Source organism: Centruroides vittatus, unplaced genomic scaffold, assembly GCF_030686945.1.
Source record: "Centruroides vittatus isolate TY-2023 unplaced genomic scaffold, ASM3068694v2 scaffold_435, whole genome shotgun sequence".
Taxonomy (NCBI): domain Eukaryota; kingdom Metazoa; phylum Arthropoda; class Arachnida; order Scorpiones; family Buthidae; genus Centruroides; species Centruroides vittatus.
The window spans coordinates 4019845-4045154 of NW_027122708.1; the positions used below are offsets into that span (position 1 = coordinate 4019845).

Sequence of the window (25310 nt, forward strand, 5' to 3'; positions counted from 1 at the left end):
TGGTCGTGTTTCGTGTCGACCAACGGATTGACCACATGGAGTTTATACGTGTTTAACACCTAAATAGGGGCCAGTTTCCCGTAAAAAAATTCTTCCGGAAGATATCCCCTTGACAGAGAGCAACGCAACACACGGACGATATCTCATTAAACCAACCAAGGCTTCCCGCGCACAAGACAGCCAACTGTGTAAAGGAAGCAGACTCTGAGGGCATGATTTAGTTTGTTTAAAGAGAAGCGTTTCCCATTAAAAATTCTATAGTTTTCGAAATGTGTAATCTTTCAGAAGAATACAATGTTTGCAGTTAGCTGTCTTGAGTGCGCGATGCCATACAAAGAAGCCTAACGCAGTTTCTCCCCACTCTTTTTGACGGTGTCTCTTTGAGTATTTTATTAACTGGACGGAAAACGTTTTGTACTAATTTCGAGACCATTTTTAAAATTTAAACTGTTCCGCTACCTTTCATAAGAGCCGAGATAAGATTCCTCTTTTAACGGGAGTCGGGGGGCGGTGCATGACCATTACCTGTACCATCGCGCACTAGTATTTAGCTAATATGTGGCAAAGCAAGATATAACATGGTGCAGTGTTTTTGTCTACTTCCTGTATAATTGATTTATATAATTTACTTCTCCGTACAGATCTGTATTAAAACTTGCCACACCTAGCTTTTGATACTAAATACAGTGTCCCACGTAAAATCCGCCCCACTCACTGGAAACGATACAAATGAATTTGGGCAAAGGACACTCGTCAGAAACTTTATTTTAACGTTATTTATACGTACAGAAACTTACAGAGCATGCTTAAGTGGTGTCTATTACTCACGTTTTTAATCCAAACCGAAACTTATGGAAAATATTGATATCGATAGCTTCAATTCTTTACGAATCCTACAATTTACGCACAGTTACGGAATGGTCTCATACACTTTTCCTTTTAAATATCCGCTATAAAATTTACACCATTAATGTTTCATCATCTGAGTTGGGCCGATTTTAACTGGGAACACGCTACTTTTAAAATACGAGATAAAGATAAAAACTAAATTCTTTATTTTAATTAAAATTTACGAAATTGTAAATCAGATTGCTTTCTTTTCAGTATTATTCCGAAAGTAATTATTAATTTATACTTTTAATACGACACTTTTTTACTGGTTTAAAATATTTTTTAAAAAATGTCAATCACCAACGTACGTTTCGATATCGACGGAAAAATTATCATCGTCGATATCGAAACGTACCAACGATGATCATTTTTATTTACTTTAATTTCGGTTAGAAGGGAAATTTAAAAATAGATTATTAACACCAAATTTCGGGTTACGTTTCGTTCGAGGCCTGATTTTGCAGTGAAAGCAGTCCTAATGGACGGAAGATGATAAACAAAGAATCCTTCACGATTTTAAATTATCTGTCGAATGACTGAGCGACGAAAGGAGGGTTGACATCCTCCTTTCGTCGCTCAGTCATTCGACAGATAATTTAAAATGTCATCGTGGTATTTATAATGATTCTGTACTATCCAATAATGCAATTACTTTTAATGACTTCAAGACTATATATGAAAAATTAATGTAATTAAATTTTAGTGCTTAAGAGCGGAAATACTGTAATTATGTTTACTCGAGTAAATCGGTAATATAATATGCAGTGGAAGTATTTGTGAAAATAGGTATAAAATTAAATATTTGTAGGTATTCTGTCGGGTAATTAAATGCGTTATTTAGTAGTGTTTGTCATTATTTTCAGTGCAAGTCGTGCAAATTAACGTTGTTTTATTTGGCCGATATAATCTGATCGAAGAGGCTGTAATGAATCAGTCGAAATGCATTTTAGGATGGCCAAAAATGTAGATGTTTGTAGTAATGTGTAATTAGTAGAATAACAAAGGAGATAGGAATGAGTCACAATGTGTGATAAGCCCTTAAATAAATACTGAGAAATAGTAAACAATTAAATAACGTAATAATAAGTGGGCTAGATGCTGTTTAAGAATAATTATAATTACCGAGAAATATATTAAAAGCCTTCAACGTTTTGATAAAGGAAACTTCGCCTTTAATCATACACAAAGGCGACGTTTTCCTTTATGAAATAAATAATTTGATAAAGGAAAACTTCGTAAATACAGTGGCGTAGCGAGGGGGGTGCAAGGGCGCCACTCTCAGAGGGCCCCTTGCACCCCCCCTTGCTACGCCACTCGCAGAGGCGCCCAAATGGTCTCCAAGACAAACTATATTATTTATTTCTGGAGGAGAGAGAGAGGCGCCAATAAAGTGTCGGGCGCCAGTTATATTCGCTACGCCACTGCATAAATAGTAAACATTATATATTTATAAAAGAAATGAATATAATCTAATAAATCTAATTATATTTGTCTTCTATATTTTATATTTATACAATTAGTAGAAATAGATCAATTTTTAATAATAACCAATTTAATATAATTACCTTTTGATTTAAAATACTTCTAAATGATTAAAATTTAATTCAGTACCTTTATACAAAATGCCTTACAGTCAGATTCCAGAGGTTAATGTAACGTTTACAAATATTAATCGATTAACTGGTCAACGAAAAGTTTCGTTATAGTGTTTATATTTGTTTAAAAATTCCAAACAAGTATCAAATGTGCTTACTTTTAAAATATTTGTTTTAAAATCAACATGACGCATCGAAATTCCGCATATTTTTATACAGATTTATAAAACAAAGAAATTTTAAGTTGTATTAATCATTTTTTCTGTTCTGATTAATACGAAAGTTATTTTATAGCTCAAATCTTCCATTGTTAATTCATTTTCTTATTATATAAATTAATATATTTATATTAATTTTTCCTATCAAATTTCACGATTCAGCAATATACTTTATAGATTGCTGAATGGCGAAATTTAATAGGGAAAATGATAACAGAAAGAAATTTCACGATTCAGCAGAATAACCAAATTACTAAATCTCAACGTATATTCTCCAAAGGAAGATTTAAAATCGATCATCGTCGTACAAGATAACTATCAATCACCGTAAAGAGCAATCAATCAAGATTAAAAACTCTCCTCGTCCTAACGAGACGTTCTACTCTATAATATACTGCCGGATAGAATAGCAAATTGCATATAAATAACGTATAAAAATATATAGAAATAATCATAACGTGGTATAAAAATCTCAAGTAATCAAAAGAAAATATTAATATAGTGGAATAATAAATAAAACACCGTACGAAAATCTACTGCTGCAACATAAAATGGCGTGTTATATAACGGAATTGATGACGAGAGAATAGCATTTATGGGATGAATATAGAGTAAATAAAAGGAGATACTTACCCACATGTTAATACCGGGAGTGAAAGGTCCGACCTCTCTAGTCGTTTTCCATCGTCGCAATAGGCGTTTGCAATCGATGCATCCGCGAAGCGTCGTGACGTTGTCACTACCTGTTGACACCAAAGATGCAATGACACTCTCCTCTTCTTCTCCGTCTTCCAATGAATATAAATTATTCACCGCTATTAACCATTTTCCATTCTTTAATTAAAGACTAAACGTCTTTAATTGTTCGTTAATTAATAGCGCGTTATTTTCTGTGCTTTCTATTCGTGTTTTTGACTTAAGAAATACATTAAACGTGTTTTTTTTTTTTTTTTAACCAATCGTCGTTCGGATTTTATGTAAATTTCGCGTAATTAAAAATCAAAATGTAAGGTAGAGGAGCCCATTACAGTCCACCAAGTTTGGACAGTTATTTTGATCAATTCTTGGGGGAAAACCCCAAGAAATTCGGAACTGGTGGTCCACAATGGCCCCCCTTACCTTACTTGTTTTACGAGGGCAAGGTGAAAAGCTCTCGGCCTAACCCATAGAAGGCGCTACTACAAATGAAAGTACTGTTTTGTTATGTTCCGGACTTGTTACAAAAGTAAATACCAAATGTGAATTTGATCAGACAAATAGTTTGTCTTATACGGCTGCTTAAAGTAAGCATTGTGTGTTTTTTTTTGACAAAATAAATAAACTTGAATACTGTTCCATCATAAAATTCTTCGTTTTGGATGGTTTATCGCCAACAGAAATTCATCTGAAGTTGGTAAAAGTGTATAAGGAGTCGGCACCTTCGTTATCGACAGTAAAAAAATGGGCAGCGGAGTTTAAACACGGTCGTACATCGATTGAAGATGATCCACGTGATGGACGGCGAAAAACTTCAACTACCGAAGAAAATATCGAGAAGATACACAATATGGTTCTAGATGATCGACGATTAAGGATGTACAAGATAACTAAGGCTGTAGGCATCTCAGAAGAAAGGGTACGGTACATTTTACATGAAGAACTCAGTATGAGAAAGTTTTGTGAAAGATGGGTGCCGCATTTGTTAAATGCTGATCACAAACAAATGAGGAATCGACTGTCTCAGTATGTTTGCGCCGTTTTAAGAAGGATCCAACCGATTTTCTGCGCAGATTTGTTACGATGGATGAAACATGGGTTCACCACTTTACCGAGTCAAAACAGCAGTTTAAGCAGTGGGTAGAAGCCGGTGGCTCTGCACCGAAGAAAGCAAAGACAATTGCATCGGCTGGAAAGGTTATAGCTAGTGTTTTTTGGGATTCCAAAGGGATTCTTTTAATTGACTACCCGTCAAAGGGTCAAACGGGGCTAGATGACCATCTAGATGAAAAAATTAGAGAGAAAAGGCCTGGTTTGCAAAAGAAAAAAAAATCCTCTTTCACCAGGACAATGCACCCGCTTACAAAGGTGCTTCGGCAAAGGGAAAATTGAAGGATTTGAAATATGAATTGTTGGAACATCGTCCCTATTCGCCAGATTTGGCTCCCTCTGACTTTCGTATGTTCCCAAATCTTAAGAAATTTTTGGCAGGAAAACATTGAGTCAAGTGAAAAGGTTATAGCAGCGGTAAATGGATATTTTGAAGACCTTCCAGAATCGTACTTCAGGGATGGAATTCTGTTATTGGAGAAACGTTGGACAAAGTGTATTGAACTAAAGGGAGACTACATTGAGAAATATATACATTTTTAAAATAAAAAACTCATTTTTTCACTACTAGGCCGAGAACTTTTCACCTTGCCCACGTATTGCGTAAACACCTTGCAGTATGAACAGATTTTTGTTATAAATAACAAATAAAATAAAGTGAAAAAAAGGTATAAAACTATCTTATTTTCATGTAAAAATAGTATAAAATGATTATTTTAGTGAGCGGATAAATATTTCATGGTAAAATAAGAATTGGCAAGTTTTAAATTATGTTCTAGAGACATTAAGAACAAGAACAGATTGGAATTTAATATTTCATCGATTAACGTTTTGCATTAAATCTTTATCAATAATAAATTAACGTTTTATTATTTAGAAATTATAATCTATAATTCAAGATTATAAGAAATCGATATAATTAATTTTTCACGAAAAGTCTTCAGAGCAATTTAAAAGAAAAAAAAGCACAAAAATGCCTTCTTTTAACCAAGATATTAATTAATAATTTAGTTTTTTTAAATCTAAATTAAGATATTAGCGAAAAATGGCATCATATATAAACTTTCTACTTTGATTAAAAATCGATTTATCGATCAAGACATTGCTAATTGATTAACCACGTTCGAGTTATTCTACGCATTCAAGTATTTGAGACGATTTAAATTTTTTTTTTTTTTTTGTAAAATTAGACGATTTACGATCGATGCCAATAAACATTTTTATTTGGATCGATATATTTTAATAAACTTAAAACCTTAATCATAATTAATACTGAATTTGAAAGATTATCAGCGTGGTCTTAAATGATGATCAATTTAAAATCGAGGATGATCCTATGATCGATATCGATCAATGATGATATAATTATCGATTGAAGATTGTATTTTGTAAGGTTAAATATATATTTATTATATAAGATAGAAATTTCTCGTCACCGTGTTATTGATTTTTGACCGATGTGATTGCCGAAGAGATCGATCAATCTTGCAACTACTTTATAAAAGTATTAATAAAATAAAAAGTCTAAATATTTAATTAAAGAAAAATTGAATGAATTGAATGTAATTTTGACTAAAATTTAAGATTTTATTATTGTATTTTCATTTTAAATCAAAATATCGTTTTAATTTACTTCTAGAAGTTAAAATATACTTTAAAATGCCCACGAAGTACACGAAATTTAAATAGAAAAATAGAAATTGATTCTTAAATTACTGTTTTAACGGATTTTTTAATGTAAAATTTTAATTGTCATATGAAAATGTGTCTTTAAATAATCCGTTTTTTCTATTTAGATATAAATTTAATAGCATTTAAATAAATAATACAACATTAGAACTTCTTGACAAGTTTAGAAAAAGCTGATTAATGTAAAAAATCCACCAACGAGTTGCGTAACTTTCCCGGCAAAAACATTTAAAATTGTGTGCGGCGTCATGTAACGATATTTTATCTTAAAAAGTTTTTATATTATTAATTATTATAAAATGACAAAATCTTAATTTTGAGGGTAGAGATGCGTTTTATATATTTAAAAAAATTGTAAATGATGATAACGAGTAAAATCGTCATTAAATCCGACCCTTCTCTATCTCATCACTCTGTCGACCTTTAACCACCAAAATTAAATAGCACCAATTCCCCTAATACACAAACCTTCCTGCAAAATTTTATATTATTTTCTATACTTTCTGTTCGTTTGTCTGGTTTCAAAAATATATTAAATGTGAATTAATCTATTGCTTTTAGCCGTTAATGTTGTTTTATTTTTCCTAGTAAAACAACATCAATTCTCTTCCAAAGTACTAACACTGGAGTTTCTAACTTTTAAAGTTAATTTTATTTTATGCTTTTGTCAACGGATTAAAGTAAGTAAATTTTTCCCTAGTGGATCCTACTGTAATAAATGTAAGATTTTACAGTATTTATCCATATTACAGTAAAAGTTGGAAAGCAAGTGTTTTTCAATGTAAAATTACTTTGATAATATTTCATTTTTTTTTTAAATACAAAATTAAAACAGAATAATTTACAAGAACTTCTCAAATGTTCTTTGAGCATAATTTCATACAACGGACCAGCGACAATTTTCAACATTTAAAATAGAAAGCTTTGTTTTATACATAATGATAACACACAAGTAGAAAACAAACAGCATTATCCTTTTGGCGGAATGTTTTAAAATTGATGTGATTTTTTGCAGGCCAAACCTAGAAAACGAAGTGGAAATTTTTTTTTTTAACTCTTATAGAGGATTTTAAGCTTAATTTGACCCTAGAATCTGTCCCTAAAATACAGCGTGTATCATCTGTGAGACAAATTTTCAAGAGAGTTTGTAAAATAACACTTTTGAAAATCATTCCGCGTGATTAGAAATATCATAATTTATTATTATTTATTATAAGACATTATTTAGCTTGTAACGATCAACTATATATGTGTATTTTCAGTTTAATTCCGAATGAAAAAGTAATCATGCAGTGGTGAGAGAATGACATCCCAAAGTTGCTGTGTATCTTCCACCAATCTCAGATGTTTGGCTTTGACGTCGGTGGTGTTCTCCCTGGTTTGCATTTTTATGTTATCCCTCTACTACTTAATTCTTAGAGACGAAGGTGCCATTCTGGAGCGGGAAGCTGGACTTTTTTCTCAACCGCAATCGTGGCATCCCATTTGCTCTCTTCCGGAAGGAGAAAGATTCGATTGTTATCCGGAAGACGGAGAGGTTCTAGAGGAAATGTGCTCGGCTAGAGGATGTTGCTGGGACAATTCGACAAAAACACCCATCAAATGTTTTTATTCTAAAAATCATGGATACAGAATGATCGAGCAGAAGAGCTTTCAGCAAGGTATTGAAATCCTTCTGACGCGTTTGCCTTCACCTTCTAGATATGGAGATCACATTCATCATGTTAAAGTTAGAGTGGAAATGCAGACTTCTACTCGTTTAAGAGTTAAGGTACTTGTTTTATAATGTTAACATTTTGAAATTTATTATAAAACTAAGTTCAATTTTGTTTTCTTTTATTAAAAAAAAAGTTACGTTACATATTATAGGGGTGGATCAATAAATAACAAGCCAAAAACATGGCTGGTTATTTATTGACTCACCTTTATAGTTATTAAATACAGAATTCGAAATAAATGAAATCGTGTTTAATACATCCGATTAAATTTAATGAATCGCTGCCTTAATCGATTTTGATGCCCAACTAAGCAACAGTGAATAGATTTTTCTTCTTTGTCTTTCTCTCGTTTATATCAATTTATGTGTAAGAATTATTAAATATTCGATTCGCTAATTTAAATCAATTATCCCTACGTCAATTAAAACAAAAAAAACCCCTTTGATCACACGTTAATTTATTTTAAAAAGTGAGAATTACGGATAAAATGAACAGAATTTTGAAATATTTTTGGATTACTTGGAGACAGATCAATGCTTAAAATCATTTTTATATACATCTGGATTTAATTTACAGATAAAAATGATTTTTTTTTTTTTTTGCAGTTTTTTGACTCCGAAAATGAAAGATACGAGGTTCCAACACCTAAAATACCAGTAGAGCCTTCATTTAATCCTGTCAAAGAAAAAAATCCTTTATACGGGATCTCTTACGATTCTTCTGACGGTCCCTTTTCCCTCGAGGTACATCGAGCGGGTACAGATAACACCATGTAAGTGTAAATATCTAGTTATTATTTTTTAAACGATTTTATTTACAATCAAACTTTGTATCTGCTTTTAGTTTTCGGATGTCTGGTCACGGTTTTGTCTTCTCGGATCAATTCCTACAAATCACATTGAAGCTACCTTCGGAGAACCTGTACGGATTGGGAGAGCACTTTCATTCACATTATAAACACGATATGAAATGGAAAAATTGGACGCTATTTTCTAGCTACAATCAGGATCAAGTAATGCCAACTTTTCGAGCTTCGATATATATTTTAATTTTATTTTAAGTACCGCGTATATTAATTATTAGATTTACAACATGGCGAGCGTGAATCCCAGCTACATGTGTGTAGAAAAGGACGGAAAAGCGCACGGTGTTTTACTGTTTAACAGTAATGCATTAGGTGAGTTAACTTCGCAAATACTTTTTTAAAAATTAATTATATTTAATAGTCAGAAAATTAATATTTAGAAGTATCACTGTTGCCCACTCCGGCTGTGACCTTTCGTGCTATTGGAGGCGTTTTAGATTTTTATTTCTTTCTGGGACCTACGCCGGAGGAAGTCGTACAGCAATACACACTAGTAATTTTGTTTCGATTATTTACATTTTTAAAGAACAAGCTCAATAAAGTTTTACGTAGCTTCATTTAGGCTTTAGGTAGACCCACGATGCCACCCTATTGGGCGCTTGGCTTCCACTTAGGATTTCAACAAAATGGCCAGATATTGAAAAAATTACACAGAATGAGGTCGAAGGATGTTTCGCACGTATGTTTTGAATGCTAAAATGCTAATATTTCGAAAGATTTTCTGAAATTTTACTTGACTTTTTGCTTTTTTCCTTTCTTTTGAAGGATGTTTTACATCTGGAAGCAAACCATATTGACGATCTATCATTAATTATGGATCAGATTCAGAAGCTTGGTTTGAAATTACTTGTAGTAGTTTCACCCGAAATATACACAGAACTACAGCAACACAAATATTTTTATCGCAATGGACTAGAGAAAGGAATATTCATTAACGATACTTGGGGATATCCATTTATAGCTAAGGTATCACAATTAATAAACATTTAATAACAATTTGTTGATTTTAGTCAATCAGTTTATAATTTCAGGGAAGATATGGCAACGTTGTCTTTCCAGATTTTGGTAAACCAGCCACAGAATATTGGTGGCAAGATAGGATTCGTAAGCTTTCCGTCATCCCATTTGATGGAATTTGGTTGGTCAGTATATAATTTTATATAATGTTATCAATTAAATACTAATGAAGGACCAACTTCTTTTATAGGAAAATAACATTCCAGTGAATTTAGCGAATGATTCCGAAGAGCATTGCTATCCAGATTCGCTGAATGAACCTCCATATTTACCAAGTAAGCCAATGAAATGTCAGTTATCTTTCTAAGCGCTAAGTAAACAATAATAAATCCTTTTCGATGGTAGAAATCGACAGAAAACATCTATACGAAGGTACCTTATGCATGGATTCTGTGCAACATTGGAAACAAACAATGCATTACCATTATTATATGCATAATTTATATGGTCATCTCAGCATAATTTCTACTTACAAGCAAGTTATTTTATTACATGTAAACATTTCTAAGCTTACTGCTACATAAATTTATCTCCGGAATTATTTTCCAGTGCTTTGAAAGCCCTATCTAAAAACAAGAGGAATCTGATAATCAGTCAGTCGACTTTCGCCGGTTCCGGAAAATATTCGGGACATCAGATAAAACATCCATTTAATCAATGGGAGGACATGAAGAACATCATTCCTCTTATTTTACAATTCAGTTTATTCGGAATACCTTATGTAAAGTATCTTTTAGTGATGATAAAAAGCTATTTTATATCTAAAATTTAAATAATAATCGCATTTTAGGTAGGTTTCCCTTTGTGTTCTTGCGATAGAAATTACGAAGAAGAGTTGTGCATCAGGAACATTCAGCTGGGAGCTTTCTACCCGTTAATATTTAGTCATGTTTTTGAGGACGATCAAGTAAGCACATACCATTTAAGATTATTATAAGTTCAATATTTTAAATATATGTATAAAGAGTTTATCTTAAATAGGCTATAGCTTGACTCTAAATAAATAAATGCTTATTGCTCTGTTTTATTCGATACGTAAATAAAGTAATTCACGTACCAAAAAACAGATCGTTCTGCAGTCTTAAACTAGTCTGTTTCTGTTGGTCTGTCTCGTTTGTCTGACTTGATATCCTTCGAGCCACCTTCTGCTTTAAGAATTCCGATCGAATTGCGTTATGCCTTATACAAATATGGTAAAAACTGTTACGATAATGGATAAATCGATGAAAAAACAGTGAGAGACGTTATTTTTTTAAAGTATTGAACAATATTTGAAGTCTTTATGGTATTACAAGGGATTATTTTCATTTAATATCACAATAAAATTAAACAATCTAGTTAAATGTAGTACAAACGTATTCAAATACCATTAATTAGTTTTTATATTAATTAATTTTAATAATTGCATCAATCTTTTTTTGTATATAAATATCTAAATTGAGAAAATGTCGAACGATACTTAATTATTCAAGATATTTTCGAATCAACAAGGGAAATTATTGCATTTTCTAAGATGGAAAATATCGACATTTCGATCGATCTTTACTGAAAATCGAATTATTCGATCAGACCTCGTTGACTGAAGGTATCAAATTTTTTATTTATTTCTTCTATTTTTACATATTCTCGTATTCAAAAATACGGGATTATTTGATTAATCTGATAGATTTCGTTGTCGATCATTCTAAAAATTAACTGAAGTTTACCAAAAATTTTTTTAAGTTTGATTAATTTAGATCGTTAGTACGTAATTTACGAATTCGGATTTATTATATCCTTATTTGCTTGCGATTTTCCACGTTTTTATCGTAAAATTCTAAATTCGTAGTTTATTCTAAAACGTTGGATATAGGATTTTGTTAAAATATTTAGTGTTTGATTTTTGAAATAAACCATTGTATATAAAAGGCGAGCGTTAGAAGAGAATTATAGATTTCATTATTCGTGAATGAATGAATATTTTTTTTATTGAATTATCTAAAAATCTATATCTGATGTCGGCAGAGAATCTATTTCAGTGATGAAAAAGCTTAATGTTATGAAATTAAACATGCAAATTGTCTGGTATACTGTGGGGAACAGCAAATCAAAAGTTGAATGTCTTAAAATAGTATTACGACTTCTAAAATTTTAATAAATATACTAAATTTAGAACTTTAGAAGTAGAAAAATAGTGGCGAAGGTCCCGAAAAATCAAATTTATTAATCATTTCAAATCTTGCAGAGAAGCCAAGTTTATCAAATAATATATCATTACTATTATACAAATACCAAGGAGGAATTTGTATAAATAGAAGTTTTGGTTAAGAAATATGCATAAAATACAGTGTTTAACCAGTTCAATTTTTGATTCATTTTTCTTATTTAATTTTAGATATGTCTAAATAAAAACATAATTTTAATTGTATACAATATTCAGTTTAAACAATTTTTTGGTTTATAAACTGGTCTTTCTATTAGTTTTGGTTAGGACTTCATCAGTTATTCAATTGATCACTTGAATATTAATGTTAACGGTGGTAGTTATTTATAATATATTATAAATATAATATATAATAATAATATAATTAAACTCCAGATTATTGTAATAATAATTCTCCAATCTGACATATAATAAACTCAGATTAAAGAGTTTGTAAAATATTAGAGTAATGATAAATTTCTCAGGTGTTAACATGATATAAACCCACTCCCTGAATAGTTTTGTATAATTATTTTATTATTTTGTATGCATTTCATTTATAATATTATTTTAAATTATACAGTAGACATGTAGGTTACTTACAATAGAATTTGTTGATTTATAATGCTACTAATTTTGGATTTATAAAGAGTTATATTTTGTTTTTCCAGAAATTATTCTTGGCATGTATGTATGGATGTATATATATGCCAAGAATACCTCATACAGTATATATGTATATATATATACACACACTGTATGAGTTACTTACTATATACTGTAGTAAATTATAAAGCAAACTTGTATTTATTTTTTTTATTTTAAGAGAAAATTGAATAGTGTAACAGATGTTTGTTATATAAATGAAATGTCTGGTAAATATAGAACAGCTTTAAAAATATTATTATTAAAAAAACAATAAACTTAAATGTTAAATATATATATATATATATATATATATATAACATTACCATAGGAACACAAACTAAATATTAGTAGAGAAGATTCTAAAAGATGGACTCTGCTAAGTCAATATTTTAGAATCTTCTCTACTGGCGTTATTATAATACGGAAAATGAAATTATACATTAACAAACCCCTTACCAGATTCAAAATATTTAATCAATTGAACTATAAGTATTAGAAAAAAACCAAATAGCTGTTTTAAGAATAGAACAATACATAAAAAGTAGCATTTACAGCAGGTGTAATTATATATAACTGATAAAGAATGGTTTTAAAAAGTAAGATTAGAAATTGTTATTCGATTTTAAGTAATTAAAGTTGTTGCCGACATCAGTTCATTATAAGCAGTGGTGATATTCGGCGGGTTCGCACAGGTTCGGCCGAACCCGTTGTTAAAATTTTCAGTTTCCCGAACCTTGTTAAACACACGGAACATTTCTCAGTGGGTTTGTTTTTTTTTTTTAAATATATTAAAATATGCGTATTATACTCTGTAATACTACTAAACTAGAGCCTTATACCCCGTTCGTACCGAGCATTTCAATCTAGATTGTGAGCAAGGTCAGGGAGTATGTCTTGGTGCGATCTCTCTCGACCGTTTCAATCGAGAGTTTAATCGCGATCGATTCAAGAGAGTTCTTGAAAGTAGATCCAGTGATAAGAGAGATCCCAGAATGCCACGCGCGCGAGATAATACAAGATGGCTGTCGAACACGTGTCGGGCTATGGATAGCGAAAGAAAAAGTGTAATGTATCTCGAGAGATGATGACACGTGTGTATTTCGAGAAGCGCGATTTCGCGGTAAAGATTACCCCTGCCTAAAAAAAACGTCGACAGCCCTAAAATATTATCGTTACCTGCCCTTCACCCATGGCTCGTTACGTTCCAAGTACGCCACTGATTGTTAGATATACGGTTGCAAGAAAAGGTGTTGTATTTATTTCTATTCAAAACTTCCATTTCATTTGTCGGTGATTGTCAGGGAAAAATTTTCTGCTAGCGAACCCCTTGTTAAATATTTCGAATATCACCACTGATTATAAGTATAGAAAGTTCTAATAGAAGATGCGACTCTCGCGCATTTCTGATAGCAGTCTCCTATCGTTACAAAGTTTGGCCACCCTGTTATATACTGTAAACTAATAGGCAAATTTAACTGCGATTTACAAGATCAAAATGATTTATTCTATTAATTAATTATATTTATTCCTCTGTATAAGAAATAACCAAGCTACATACGATAAAGAATGTTGAACCATAGGCTTAATCGTACCTATGAACAAATTATAGCACCAATATATGCCTAATTACTAAAACTATTTTTATTAAAGCAAATATTATATTGCTGTAATGAAGAATTGATGAAATAATCAAAATGGTTTCTTCACGAGACTTAACCAGAACAAGCAACTAGAGCTTAATTTAAATTAAAATTAATGGCATCCGAAATTAATACTGGGCATTATTGGAGTCAGAACCAATAGCCATTCAGTGTTATTGATCGGGTTTCTTTAATAGTTAGATTAAGATTAATTAGACCATTAGATTAATTACTTGATGGTTCTTATTCTAATGGAGCAGGTAATCGATTTCATATTCTTTATCTTCTATTTCACTGCGTTTTGTTGATGTTAGGATTGCCCTTGAGGGTGTTCATAAATTAAAGTAACAAAATTGTAGTAAGTAAATAAATTGCATCACGGAAGCGTTGTACTTTTATATATGATTACATCTACAGACTGATTATACAGTGATGATAAATAGAAAATTAAATTGCAATTAATTATTTATTTTTATATAGTTGCAAATAAAGTAGGCAGTGGGCAGGAGTTTTAAAAGGTTGGAGTTAAAAAAAACACATTACTTTTTATAACATAATTTATTGATTTTTAAACATGTTCTATAGGCTTTCTGTATTATTGAGCTGCAATTTGAAAACATTGTAAACTTATAAATGCTCACTGTCTTCTGTCTTTCTGTCTGTCCTTCCGTAATCTCAAGAATGGTATTAGATAGATGAAAATCAAGACCGGATACGGAAAGCTTAGGGGCTGGGGACCCAGATTAACTATATATAAACTTCCAATTTCGACCGAAAGTCGCGTGAATTTAATTAAAACATTTTCCCCTGAATGAAGTTACATAATGACAGCACGATTCTTTTGTTATCAGGAAATGTATGATGTACAGAGGCAAAATATATTACAAATTTGAGATGAATAGCACATATTTTAAATTGAATAAATTAAAAATTGCAGCCCGGCATTGTGACGATGTCACAATAAATAATTGCTCGTTGTTTTTATTTTATTTTTTAATTCTTTCAAATGGAGAGTTAAATAACAAATTCGTGTTCACGTTCTCCGTTGCAAATATTTAGTACGATTTTATAATTTTTAAAGACGTTTTAATAGTGGATTGTAAGCCAAAATTCTTTTCGTCATTTCACAGATAAATTGACGAACGTATCATTAATAAATGATTATTTTCTAATGATCAACTTCGGTTGAATTTATGACCATACGAAATTGTCAATGTTCTTGTTGACCTGTAAAATAATATATTTATAAAGTTTATTTAATTCGGATCTTTTATCTATAATAGAAATTTATATATTCAATGGCGTAATTAAAAATTTTAGTCCCTTAGGCAAAATATGACGAAGGCCAAATGCAAATTAATGTACTAATTAATACAATTATATAATATATAGCCTATATATACACTTGCTTTTAATTGTTAGTCAACAAGAAAATCATTTAATTCTATTAAAATATTTATTGGTATATCAATAATTCATTTTGTTAACTACATAATTATGTAACCAGAGGCGAATTGCACATTTGAAGTTCCTGAATGCTAATTTCAATCTCCTTGTACGAGAACTTAATATGTAATCATTTCTGTTGGGACCACTCGAGGGCCCAAGCAAGCGTTGCGCTATATCACAAGATTATTGCTAGATATTTGGGATTTTTATTGTTTTATGCCTTTATGCCCCTAATTTTATTATTACTTTTTCTCGTACCCGTTGTGGGTTTGACTAGACCCACAAATTGGGGGCCTAGTCAAACCAATATTAATGCCCATTATCCAGCCGCAAGGGCGTCGCCAGCCAATGGGCCAGGGGGGCAAGTTGATATAAATTGATAGAGGATATGAATTTTATGTAGGTAAAATAAAAACGATTCATAAATTTTAAGAAGCTTAAGAAGATTATTTTAATTAAAATATAATCATCTTGGGTTTTTGGTGAATTTTTCTACTACTATATTATTAAAATCCTTTATGTTCTCATTGATGATCTTTCTATGGACACTCATCATTGCAAGACCATTGAGGCGACTTTCCACCATAATACTTCTTAGCCAGATTTTCATCTGTCTCAGGCTGCTGAAGGATCGCTCTACAGTACACGTTTTTTTTTTTTTTAACTCTTTTCGCCCTGTGGGTATTAAGAGGGCCTCTTTTAGTAGGCCCATTATGGGTTCGGCCAGGCCCATAATGGGGCGACCGGGTGGTGAGGGACGGGGCAAACTTCAGTACACGTTGTGCACGGTAATCAAAATTTTTAGCGCTTTACTCGTTTCGGGAAAGAAAGTTTTCGTTTCTTTTAGAATATCCACAACGGCCAGCTCAGTTACATTGGGTTTATTCTGCCACAATTGTTGCCACAGTTCAATTTCGTATTTTATGTTTGGTAAATCGTAAAATTGAGAGAAAGTTTGGCAAGCTTTCGTGAGACTTTCCATGGACATGGTTTGCATTTGCGCCGGGTGTAATTTAGATAATGCGAATGATGGAGTATTTTCTTTTACAAATCGTCCTTTAAGAGAATTAATAATGGAGTCCAGGTATGGTATTATTAAAGACCTTTTCCAGTATTCTGAAGGACTTCTTGCTGGATGGTTGCTTCGATAACTTTGTCTTCCAAAAATGCGCGGCACTGATGTCATGTCGTCCTCCAGTCCGAGTGTTTTTGCAATGACAAAAGCATCCCTTAAAATTTCATCTGTGACTTTATCGGCATCATCGCGGTGTCTTTTAAGCAATTGCATAATGTTCTTAATGTGCTGCGAGGCCTTGATCGCGTCCAAAGTTACAGACTGGAGTACGTTTACCACGGGTTCCATCAAAACCGAGTATTTGGCTATCAACAAAAGGCACAGAATAAACGAAACTCTTGAAGCGGCGGCACGGAGCTGGAATGCATGATTTCGAGTCGCACTGTTTCCATCACGCAATAAAGTTTCTAAGGCCTCCATTATGACGGCCGGATGGCCGAGCGGTAAAGGTGGCAGCCTACCGCTCTGGGGGACCCGGGATCGAATCCGAACGGGTCGAATAATCCCCAGGAATTTTTCAGGGGGTGGTCCGTTCGGATATGTCGGGCCCCGTCCCTCACCACCCGGTCGCCCCATTGTGGGCCTGGCCGAACCCATAATGGGCCTACTAAAAGAGGCCCTCTTAGTGCCCACAGGGCGGAAAGAGTTAAAAAAAAGGCCTCCATTATAACATGAAAATTATCCTTAAAAACTCTGATGGTTTTATGTTTCTCGCTCCACCTTGTTTCGCAGAGCGTGGAAATATTAGGTATTAACTTCCTCCTCCAAAATTGATTCCCGAAAAAATGAAATAATGTCTTTCGTGGTTCCTATGGTGTTTCGAATTTCAGGCAGAGCATTGAGATCATTGATTACTAGATTTAGTTTGTGCGAAGAACAATGAAAGAACAAAGCTTTATTGTATTTTTTGCGTAAGATTGTTTGTACACCACTTTCTTTTCCGGACATTGTCGAACAACCATCAAATCCTAATCCAACGCATTTTACTGGAATAAGTTCTTTTGTCAAAAATTCATCAATGGTTTGTGCGATAGATTTCGCATCCAGACCTTTTAGCTCAACAAATCCAACAAACACTTCTTGGACTTTGTTGTTTTTTTCATGAAAATAACGCAGTCCAATAGATAACTTTATTATAGAAAAGATATGTCACTTTATGATTTAAAAAAATTATATTTATTACAAATGCATGGCATCGTTTTTACATTGAACATAAACACGCATAGGTGTGCGTTTCAGGTTGCATCGCGCGGGAATTATAAATCGGGCAATAAATGACTTAACATTTAAATAATTTTTTTCGCATGTCTAGGGAGGGGCAACTGCCCCTCTGCCCCCCTCTGGCGACGCCCTTGTCCAGCCGTTATTGTGACACAATAACGGCTGGATAATGGGCATTAACGTTGGCCACGACAAAGTCGGGATTTATCGCCCACAAAAAAATTTCAGGGGTTATTCGCCGGGATTCCATTCTGGATCTCCCAGAGGGATAGAGTGACACCTTAATAGCCCTAGACGCCCACCGCTCTGGGGGATCGGGGATCGAATCCGACGGGCAACCCAAAATATTTCATGGACGGCAAATCTCGGATATATCTAGTCCATTCTCCAACAATCAGCTATCATATTGTGGGCCTGGCCTTTATTTCTTTAACTCTTTCCGCCCTGTGCGTCGTAAAAGGGCCTTTTCTCCAAGGTCATCGTAGATTTGACTAGACCCACAACGAGAGCGACCGGATGGTGAGGGACGGGGCCCAACATCTCCGGGACTGATCTCCCACGAAAAAATCCAACTCGTGTAATAGTTCAAGTGGAAAGTGAATTTTAATTGGGCATTTAAAAAGTTGCTATAACTTTCCTTTTTATTGTTCTCAAAAAGAAATAATTATTGGATTAAATCAGATATTTTACGAAATTTTTATCTAATTCAAATTGAAAACTATTTTACATGCAATGCAATATCAAATCGCATTTATAACTTCAAACTATTGTTTTTTTCTTAATGTAGTTATGCAGTTCAAGAGTGGACATGGAGTACGTCACCAGACAGTCCCTTCGAAGAAGATATGAACTTTTACCCTATCTTTATACGTTATTCCATTTAGCTAATGTCCATGGTTCCACCGTTGCTAGACCTCTTTTTCATCAGTGAGTTTCTAATATTTTATGTTACATTTTAAACTTTCCTCTTTATAACCGATTTCTTAATTTATTTCACATATTGTATATTAATAATAAACTTCCTGTTAAAAATTCAATAGAATCAGACACCATGCCAAATAATGCTTTTCTAAACAAATGATATTTAATTTTTATCTTAACATTTCAAAATATTCTCTGCGAGTTTCCACGTATTTTTATACACTCAAACCCATTTCTGGAAGCACAAACTCTATTATTAATAAGGTACAGTCTGATTTCTATCAATAAAAGTAGTTAAATCTTCCTCTGAAGAAGGGGAAAAAAGGTCACAAAGTTCTAAGTTGGGAAAGTAAGGAAGACAGGGTTTGAATTATATGTAAATGAGACATTCACATATTATTATATATGTGAATGTCTCATTTATTTATTTAAAAAGTTTTTTTATTCAACAAAGATTTCCTCAAGATCCGGTTACCTATGACATTGATCAACAATTTTTGTGGGGAGATTCTCTCATGATTTCTCCAGTTGTTGAAAAGGTAAAATTGTTTTTCAATAAAGGAGATATAAGATTGAGTTTATCAGACATTTATTTTTACAGGGTTCTATTGCTGTTAAAGCTTATTTTCCAAAAAGTTTATGGTACGACTATTATAATGTGAGTACAACTAATATAAATAGTTGTAGCTTTATGCAAATATATCAAAGTATACCTATTTATAGGGCAAGGGTTTTGAATCAGTTGGAGAATGGATTATCCTACAGGCCCCTTTGGACAGAATTAGCCGCCCCGTCAACTTGCATGTTTTGGGTGGTCAAATTATTCCTACTCAACAGGCAGCTAATACAACTTCCATTAGGTAGTTCATTTTAATAAAATATAACCTTAACAAGTATCATTAATTTAATTTTTACAGTCGCAAGAATCCTATGGGTCTAGTTATTGCTCTGAATGCTTCAAATCAAGCTGTGGGGGAACTCTTCTGGGATGACGGAGAATTGAAAGGTACTTTTTTTTATTTCAAGTTAAAAGTTTCTGTAATAAAATTTTGTGGTTTCAGATTCTATATCTGCTGGCGAGTATATCAAAGTCAAATTTAGTGTATCACAGGTTAGTATATTAATTATTTTGTTTAATAATCATCATAATAAGTAATTATTATTGTGTGTTTGCAGAATACTTTAACAGTTAAAGAAGAATTAGGGAAAAATGCTTTCCGTTCTAGTTTTAGAGAATTGCATATACAGTATGTTCGTTTGATGGGTTTAAAAACTAAACCTTTGAAAATCACCATTGATGATAATTATATTTTGGCAAAAGAACAGTATAAATGGGATGAAGAGTATCAGGTAAACTAAGGTTATTTTATTTGAAATTTATTATTATTGAATGACGACAATGTTTGTTTTGTAGTTTTTACAACTGCAGCAGATTCTAATCCCTCTGACTGGCAAAACTGTAATTGAATGGTTCCTCTAGTAACTATGCCAAAAATATGCAAATTCTCGTTTCTTCACAATTGAATGTAAATTTCCAAATTGTGATTAACAGATTTTTATTTACTTTTAAAGCTATTAAGAAATAAAATAAAATATTTTCATAGACTAAAGAATATCTGATATTTAAATATTTCAATTATTATGAATTGACACTCAAGAATAACTATCAATTCATAATAAAGTAATAAATTTCTTTTCCTTATCATCATCAATAGTTATAATTGAGAATTTTTATGTACAGACTTGATTTTATTAACAAACATTTATTATTATGAAGTAAAAAACCTGTTTAATCTGGGACTATTTGCTTTATCTTTTAAATCACTAAAACTTAAAATAAAATTCTTAAAATTTAATAATGTTAATAGGACAGAATTGAATGGAATTAAAGAATAAACCAGAACAATTTTTTTCCTCTTTAATAATAATTTCATTTAAAGATTTCAGAATCAAAATTACATTTGAAAGTATTAAAATTTAATCAAAAAAATATTACAAAAAGCATTTTATTTTTTACAATGTAAAACATGACTTAAAGCAGAATATTTTCTAAAAATGCCTGCTGCGTGTTGCATGACAAAATTGTTAGCTGCATTATTACATTTTATTGCTTAATAATTTTAAAAATATGTACATGTTTAATTCTCCAAAGCATTAATTATTTACCTTATAATTAATTTATACTGTTAAAATTGTGTTTTGAAAATATACAATGTATAATGCAAACAGGAAACCACGACAACTAGTGTACATGTTGAGCAATAAGCAGGTGCTAAAAGACTTCCACATTGACAATTTTGCCAACATTTGATTTACATTTAAAATTTAAATTTATTGGCAGTGTTAAATCAACTTTGTCTTTAAAATTTGAGCATTTTTCCGTTGTTAATAATTTTTTTACAAATTGGCACAAATACATCCATCCTTCCTAAACTTCTGTACACTATTACTTTTTGAAGTCATAGGAACTGATGATAAATAAAGTTATGGACAACTTTCCTATGATAGCCAAACATTGGATCCACTGTCTCTTAGATATACTGTACTAATGTAGCATGAAATTCTTTCAAACACCTCAATAACTGACTGAAAGTTGGTCTTTCATCTGGAGATGATGCCCAACAGCAAGCCATAACTGTGAATCTATGAAATTGAAATGTTTTTTGAAATATTTCAATTTTATTAAATATACAACAATTAATTTTTTTTACACAAAACCATTTCAATAATCATAAAACTAAACTTACAGTTCATCAGGACAATTAATTGGCTGTGACAATCTGTAGTTGTCTCTAAGATAAACTCCCATTTCAAAAGGATCCACTTCGATATATGGTTGTTGACCCAAAGTCATTAATTCCCAGAGTGTCACTCCAAATGCCCACTAAAATTAAAAAATATTTAATTAAAAAAAAATTAAATAAAGTTCTAATAATTGATGAATTGTTATACATACAACATCACTACTTGGTGAAAATTCTTTATGCAATAAACTTTCGGGAGCGAGCCATTTAACTGGGCGATTCTCATTATCTCCTAAACAATGATAATCATTGGGGAAAAGATCCCTAGATAAAGCATTATCTGTAATCTTGACTTTCAACCAAGTGTCAATGCTGCAATCAAAAACAAATTAATCAGTATTATTCTTAACATTGATACAATAAAAAAAATAAATATTTTAGTTGTGTGTGAATTTTCAAATACAATTTACTAACAAAAAATAATCATAGTTCACTTTTTTTTTAATAATATAAGGTATAGACACTTAATTATAATTTTATAAACTAAGGTGAAACATAATATATGGTCTGATATATACTACTAACCTTATGGTTGTACTTAGATAGGATTAGAAATATATAAAAGGCTTTTGTTAAAGTATATTGCTTTATTTGATGATGTTGCTAGGTGGTCTTTTAAGTACTTTGTATATACATTAAAAAAGTTATGTTATCTCATAAAAGGGATGATGCCCAACAGCAAGCCAAAATGGCTTGCTGTTGGGCATCATCCCTTTTATGAGAGACAATAGTGTTTGTGTTAAAGATCATAGTGTAAAAAGAAATTCTGCATAAATGTGTTATACCCCAAATATCTCAGATGATTGAATATACACTTAATTATTAATAGTTGAATAATGTTTTGCTGTTTTATTTTTATTATATATATTAAAATTTTTTTTTAAATCCATTTATACAACACACAAAGCAAAATATCATTTTCAATAAATTCTATAATATAAACAGGCTCTCCACTAAATTTTAATAAAATAATAATCAAGACATGAGTGATTAAAAAATTTTCTAGTGTACTAATTAATGTTCAATAGTAAGACTATCATTTAGTGGATTTTCCAGAAGTAATTTCAATTTATACACCTATAAAAATATTATAACCTTGTTTTGGAGCCTTTATTCCAGTTTCTCTTCCCCATATCATACGCCACTTTCTTTCCTTGGTGGTTATGCCCACTTCTTCTCACAGCATTCTCCTTACATTACATAAGATCTAAAAGACTTATCTATTTCTAATCCTTTATTAAAGTATACTGCTTTTTTTATTTGATGTTATTGCTAGGTGGTTTTTTTAACCCAGGTGCCCAAGAGTGGTAAGCTGATGCCTTAATGGAGTCTGGCAACTGAGATGATTATTTTTAGCTTTTATGGTATTGACAAATTCTGTAATTTTATATTTTTGTAAACTAGAATATTGATGTCAAATAGTTTTTAAAGAAAACTTTAAGGAGACTAAAATTGTGTAAATATATTAGTAAGATCTTAGCATTATTTTACATCATTTTTAGAGTAAATTCACACTGCAACTAACAAACCTGCTATGAAAATATAATATGGAATCAATTAGTTGGCAGACAAATCAGCATATTTGAAAAGTTAAATATGATCTAATTGACTAGTGAGAATCACTAGTCTCAGAATTCTTTAAATAATCAATCTAGATAGATAACACTGGTTTGAATTCATCTTTACATTTCATAAATAAATTAAGTTTATTGCGAAATGATATGTATTTTGTATTCAAAATTTCTTCATGTTATTTACACAAATAAAATTACAGTAGAGCATTGATTATCCGACTTAATTGGGGACTGGGGTTGGTCGGATAACCGAAAAGTATGAAAAAATACATTATTAGTATAGTGTATTAGGCCTGGTTTAAATACTAGCCTCCCTTTCATGGTCGAGCCAGTGCTGCCAGCTAAAACATGCAAAAATTTAACAAAAATAATATTAAAGTAGCCAAGACGCAACCAAATCTTGTAGCGCCACATCATTAGCGGACATTTGAATTTGCCGACTAGAACGCGGTCGGTTAATCGGGGATTGGATAATCGATGCTCTACTGTAATAATTTATGTAAAAGAATTTTAAACATTGTTTTAAGTAAATGTAAATTTTACTTCTGTGAATCTTACAATTTCAAGTCACAGTAGTTATATTCAGATTTAAATATTTGGATGATGATATTCAATTAATCTGCATTAAACAGCATTAATGAATTATTTAGAGTATAAAATTATAATTAAGGAACCTTATCTGATTCTCAAGACAAGAAAATTTTATTTAATTTTAACATAGAAAAAGTTACTTACACACAATTTCTAGTTGCCAAATCTGTATGTATTAACTTCCTTTTGTGAAGGTAAATCATACCTTGCACTATTTGAATTGCAATATCAACTAAATCTTGAGTTAGTAAGGTCTATAATAATAAAGTTTTCAAATCAGTAATAAATAAATAATTCATAAAACTAAATTATAAACATATCAAAAGTCATAAAACTAATCATAATTTTAAGCAATATAATTTAGTTATTTAATTGTAAAATCTTTTCATTTAATATTTGTAATGTTTCAAAAACTAATTTCTTAAAAAATATTACAAATTAATTTACAAGTTAAGTTTTAGCAAAATTTCTTCAAGTTAACAGCAACTTATTTAACTATTTTTTATATAACAATTTTTAATAACAAAACAATGTGTGGTTTTTCAAAAAATTTTGAAATTAAAGCAAATAATATAAGGTGTCACAGACCATCTGAATGCCTCTTTTAAAATGAAGGAAAATGAATTTTGTTAAAAATTGCAAAAATTGTAATAAGCAAATGGGGTATGATCTAACAAAGACCCACAGTTGAATTTTCTAAATGGAAGATGGTATTTTTTAATTTAGATTTGTTTATTTTTTGCATTTAATCCAATTCTGTCTCTGGAAGCATTTTCAGAAGAATTGTTTAAGACAAAATTGTCTTATTTTTTACATTTAATTCAAACCCAAATAAAAAAAATACTACATTAGTAGCAGTGGTTTGACACATACTAATCACAAAATTAATTTTTACAAAATAACTTTTGTGATTAGTATGTGTCAAACCACTACTTATGTTCCATTCAAAAAATTCAACTTCAGGTCTTGATCTTTTCACCTTGCTGGAAATGGGCCATCATTTGGTAGAGTGTATCCATTTCGAGATTTTTGGATGAAATTCATTTCCCTTTATTTTAAAAGAATTGTCTGGTGGTTTGTGACACCCTGTGATACTTATAATATATAACATTAGCTATAAAATGAGTGAAATGATCTTGTTATCTTCAATTACATTTCACAAAAATTTCTCTCTATTAAATAATATATACATATGAAACAATGGTTATTTAGATATTTATAACAAATAATGAGCCATAGATAGCATTTGTTATTTGATCCTATCATTTATCTGAGACAATGTATTTAAATATAACAATATTCTTGATCAAACAAGATTATTTAAATTGAAGTTGTCAAGTAATTACATTGTACATTAGAATAGGATTATGACAGTTTTTTAATTTATCATCATCTAGTTAATAATA

The 25310-nt window shown here is 31.2% G+C and overlaps 3 protein-coding genes across 6 annotated transcripts in view; 1 reads left to right on the top strand and 2 right to left on the bottom strand.

Annotated features, from left to right (window-relative positions):
• The window catches only part of LOC136989067 (glycosyltransferase family 92 protein F13G3.3-like), a 31669-nt gene extending 28197 nt beyond the window's left edge, over positions 1–3472 (bottom strand). For both annotated transcript variants that reach the window (XR_010882854.1, XM_067287158.1), the window contains exon 1: positions 3338–3472. Coding sequence is in view for 1 of the 2 variants with exons in the window: in XM_067287158.1 (XP_067143259.1) it covers positions 3338–3343 (6 nt within the window). In the remaining variant the exon portion in view is untranslated. The remainder of the gene's footprint in view (positions 1–3337) is intronic.
• Positions 1–20542, top strand: part of LOC136989044 (lysosomal alpha-glucosidase-like) — a 40824-nt gene extending 20282 nt beyond the window's left edge. For both annotated transcript variants that reach the window (XM_067287112.1, XM_067287113.1), the window contains exons 2-21: positions 7462–7970; positions 8523–8689; positions 8761–8929; positions 9001–9094; positions 9163–9275; positions 9345–9461; positions 9548–9748; positions 9814–9924; positions 9990–10074; positions 10145–10274; positions 10349–10520; positions 10590–10706; positions 18802–18941; positions 19390–19474; positions 19537–19593; positions 19659–19795; positions 19853–19941; positions 19997–20046; positions 20112–20285; positions 20350–20542. In XM_067287112.1, coding sequence (XP_067143213.1) covers positions 7503–7970; positions 8523–8689; positions 8761–8929; positions 9001–9094; positions 9163–9275; positions 9345–9461; positions 9548–9748; positions 9814–9924; positions 9990–10074; positions 10145–10274; positions 10349–10520; positions 10590–10706; positions 18802–18941; positions 19390–19474; positions 19537–19593; positions 19659–19795; positions 19853–19941; positions 19997–20046; positions 20112–20285; positions 20350–20415 — 2742 coding nt within the window. In that variant the 5' untranslated portion in view covers positions 7462–7502 and the 3' untranslated portion in view covers positions 20416–20542. The remainder of the gene's footprint in view (positions 1–7461; positions 7971–8522; positions 8690–8760; positions 8930–9000; positions 9095–9162; positions 9276–9344; positions 9462–9547; positions 9749–9813; positions 9925–9989; positions 10075–10144; positions 10275–10348; positions 10521–10589; positions 10707–18801; positions 18942–19389; positions 19475–19536; positions 19594–19658; positions 19796–19852; positions 19942–19996; positions 20047–20111; positions 20286–20349) is intronic.
• Positions 20543–20890: 348 nt separating this feature from the next.
• Positions 20891–25310, bottom strand: part of LOC136989057 (tyrosine-protein kinase RYK-like) — a 56255-nt gene continuing 51835 nt past the window's right edge. For both annotated transcript variants that reach the window (XM_067287148.1, XM_067287147.1), the window contains exons 11-14: positions 24049–24158; positions 21892–22051; positions 21683–21819; positions 20891–21578 (exon numbers count right to left, since the gene is read on the bottom strand). In XM_067287148.1, the coding sequence (XP_067143249.1) occupies positions 21467–21578; positions 21683–21819; positions 21892–22051; positions 24049–24158 (519 nt within the window). In that variant the 3' untranslated portion in view covers positions 20891–21466. The remainder of the gene's footprint in view (positions 21579–21682; positions 21820–21891; positions 22052–24048; positions 24159–25310) is intronic.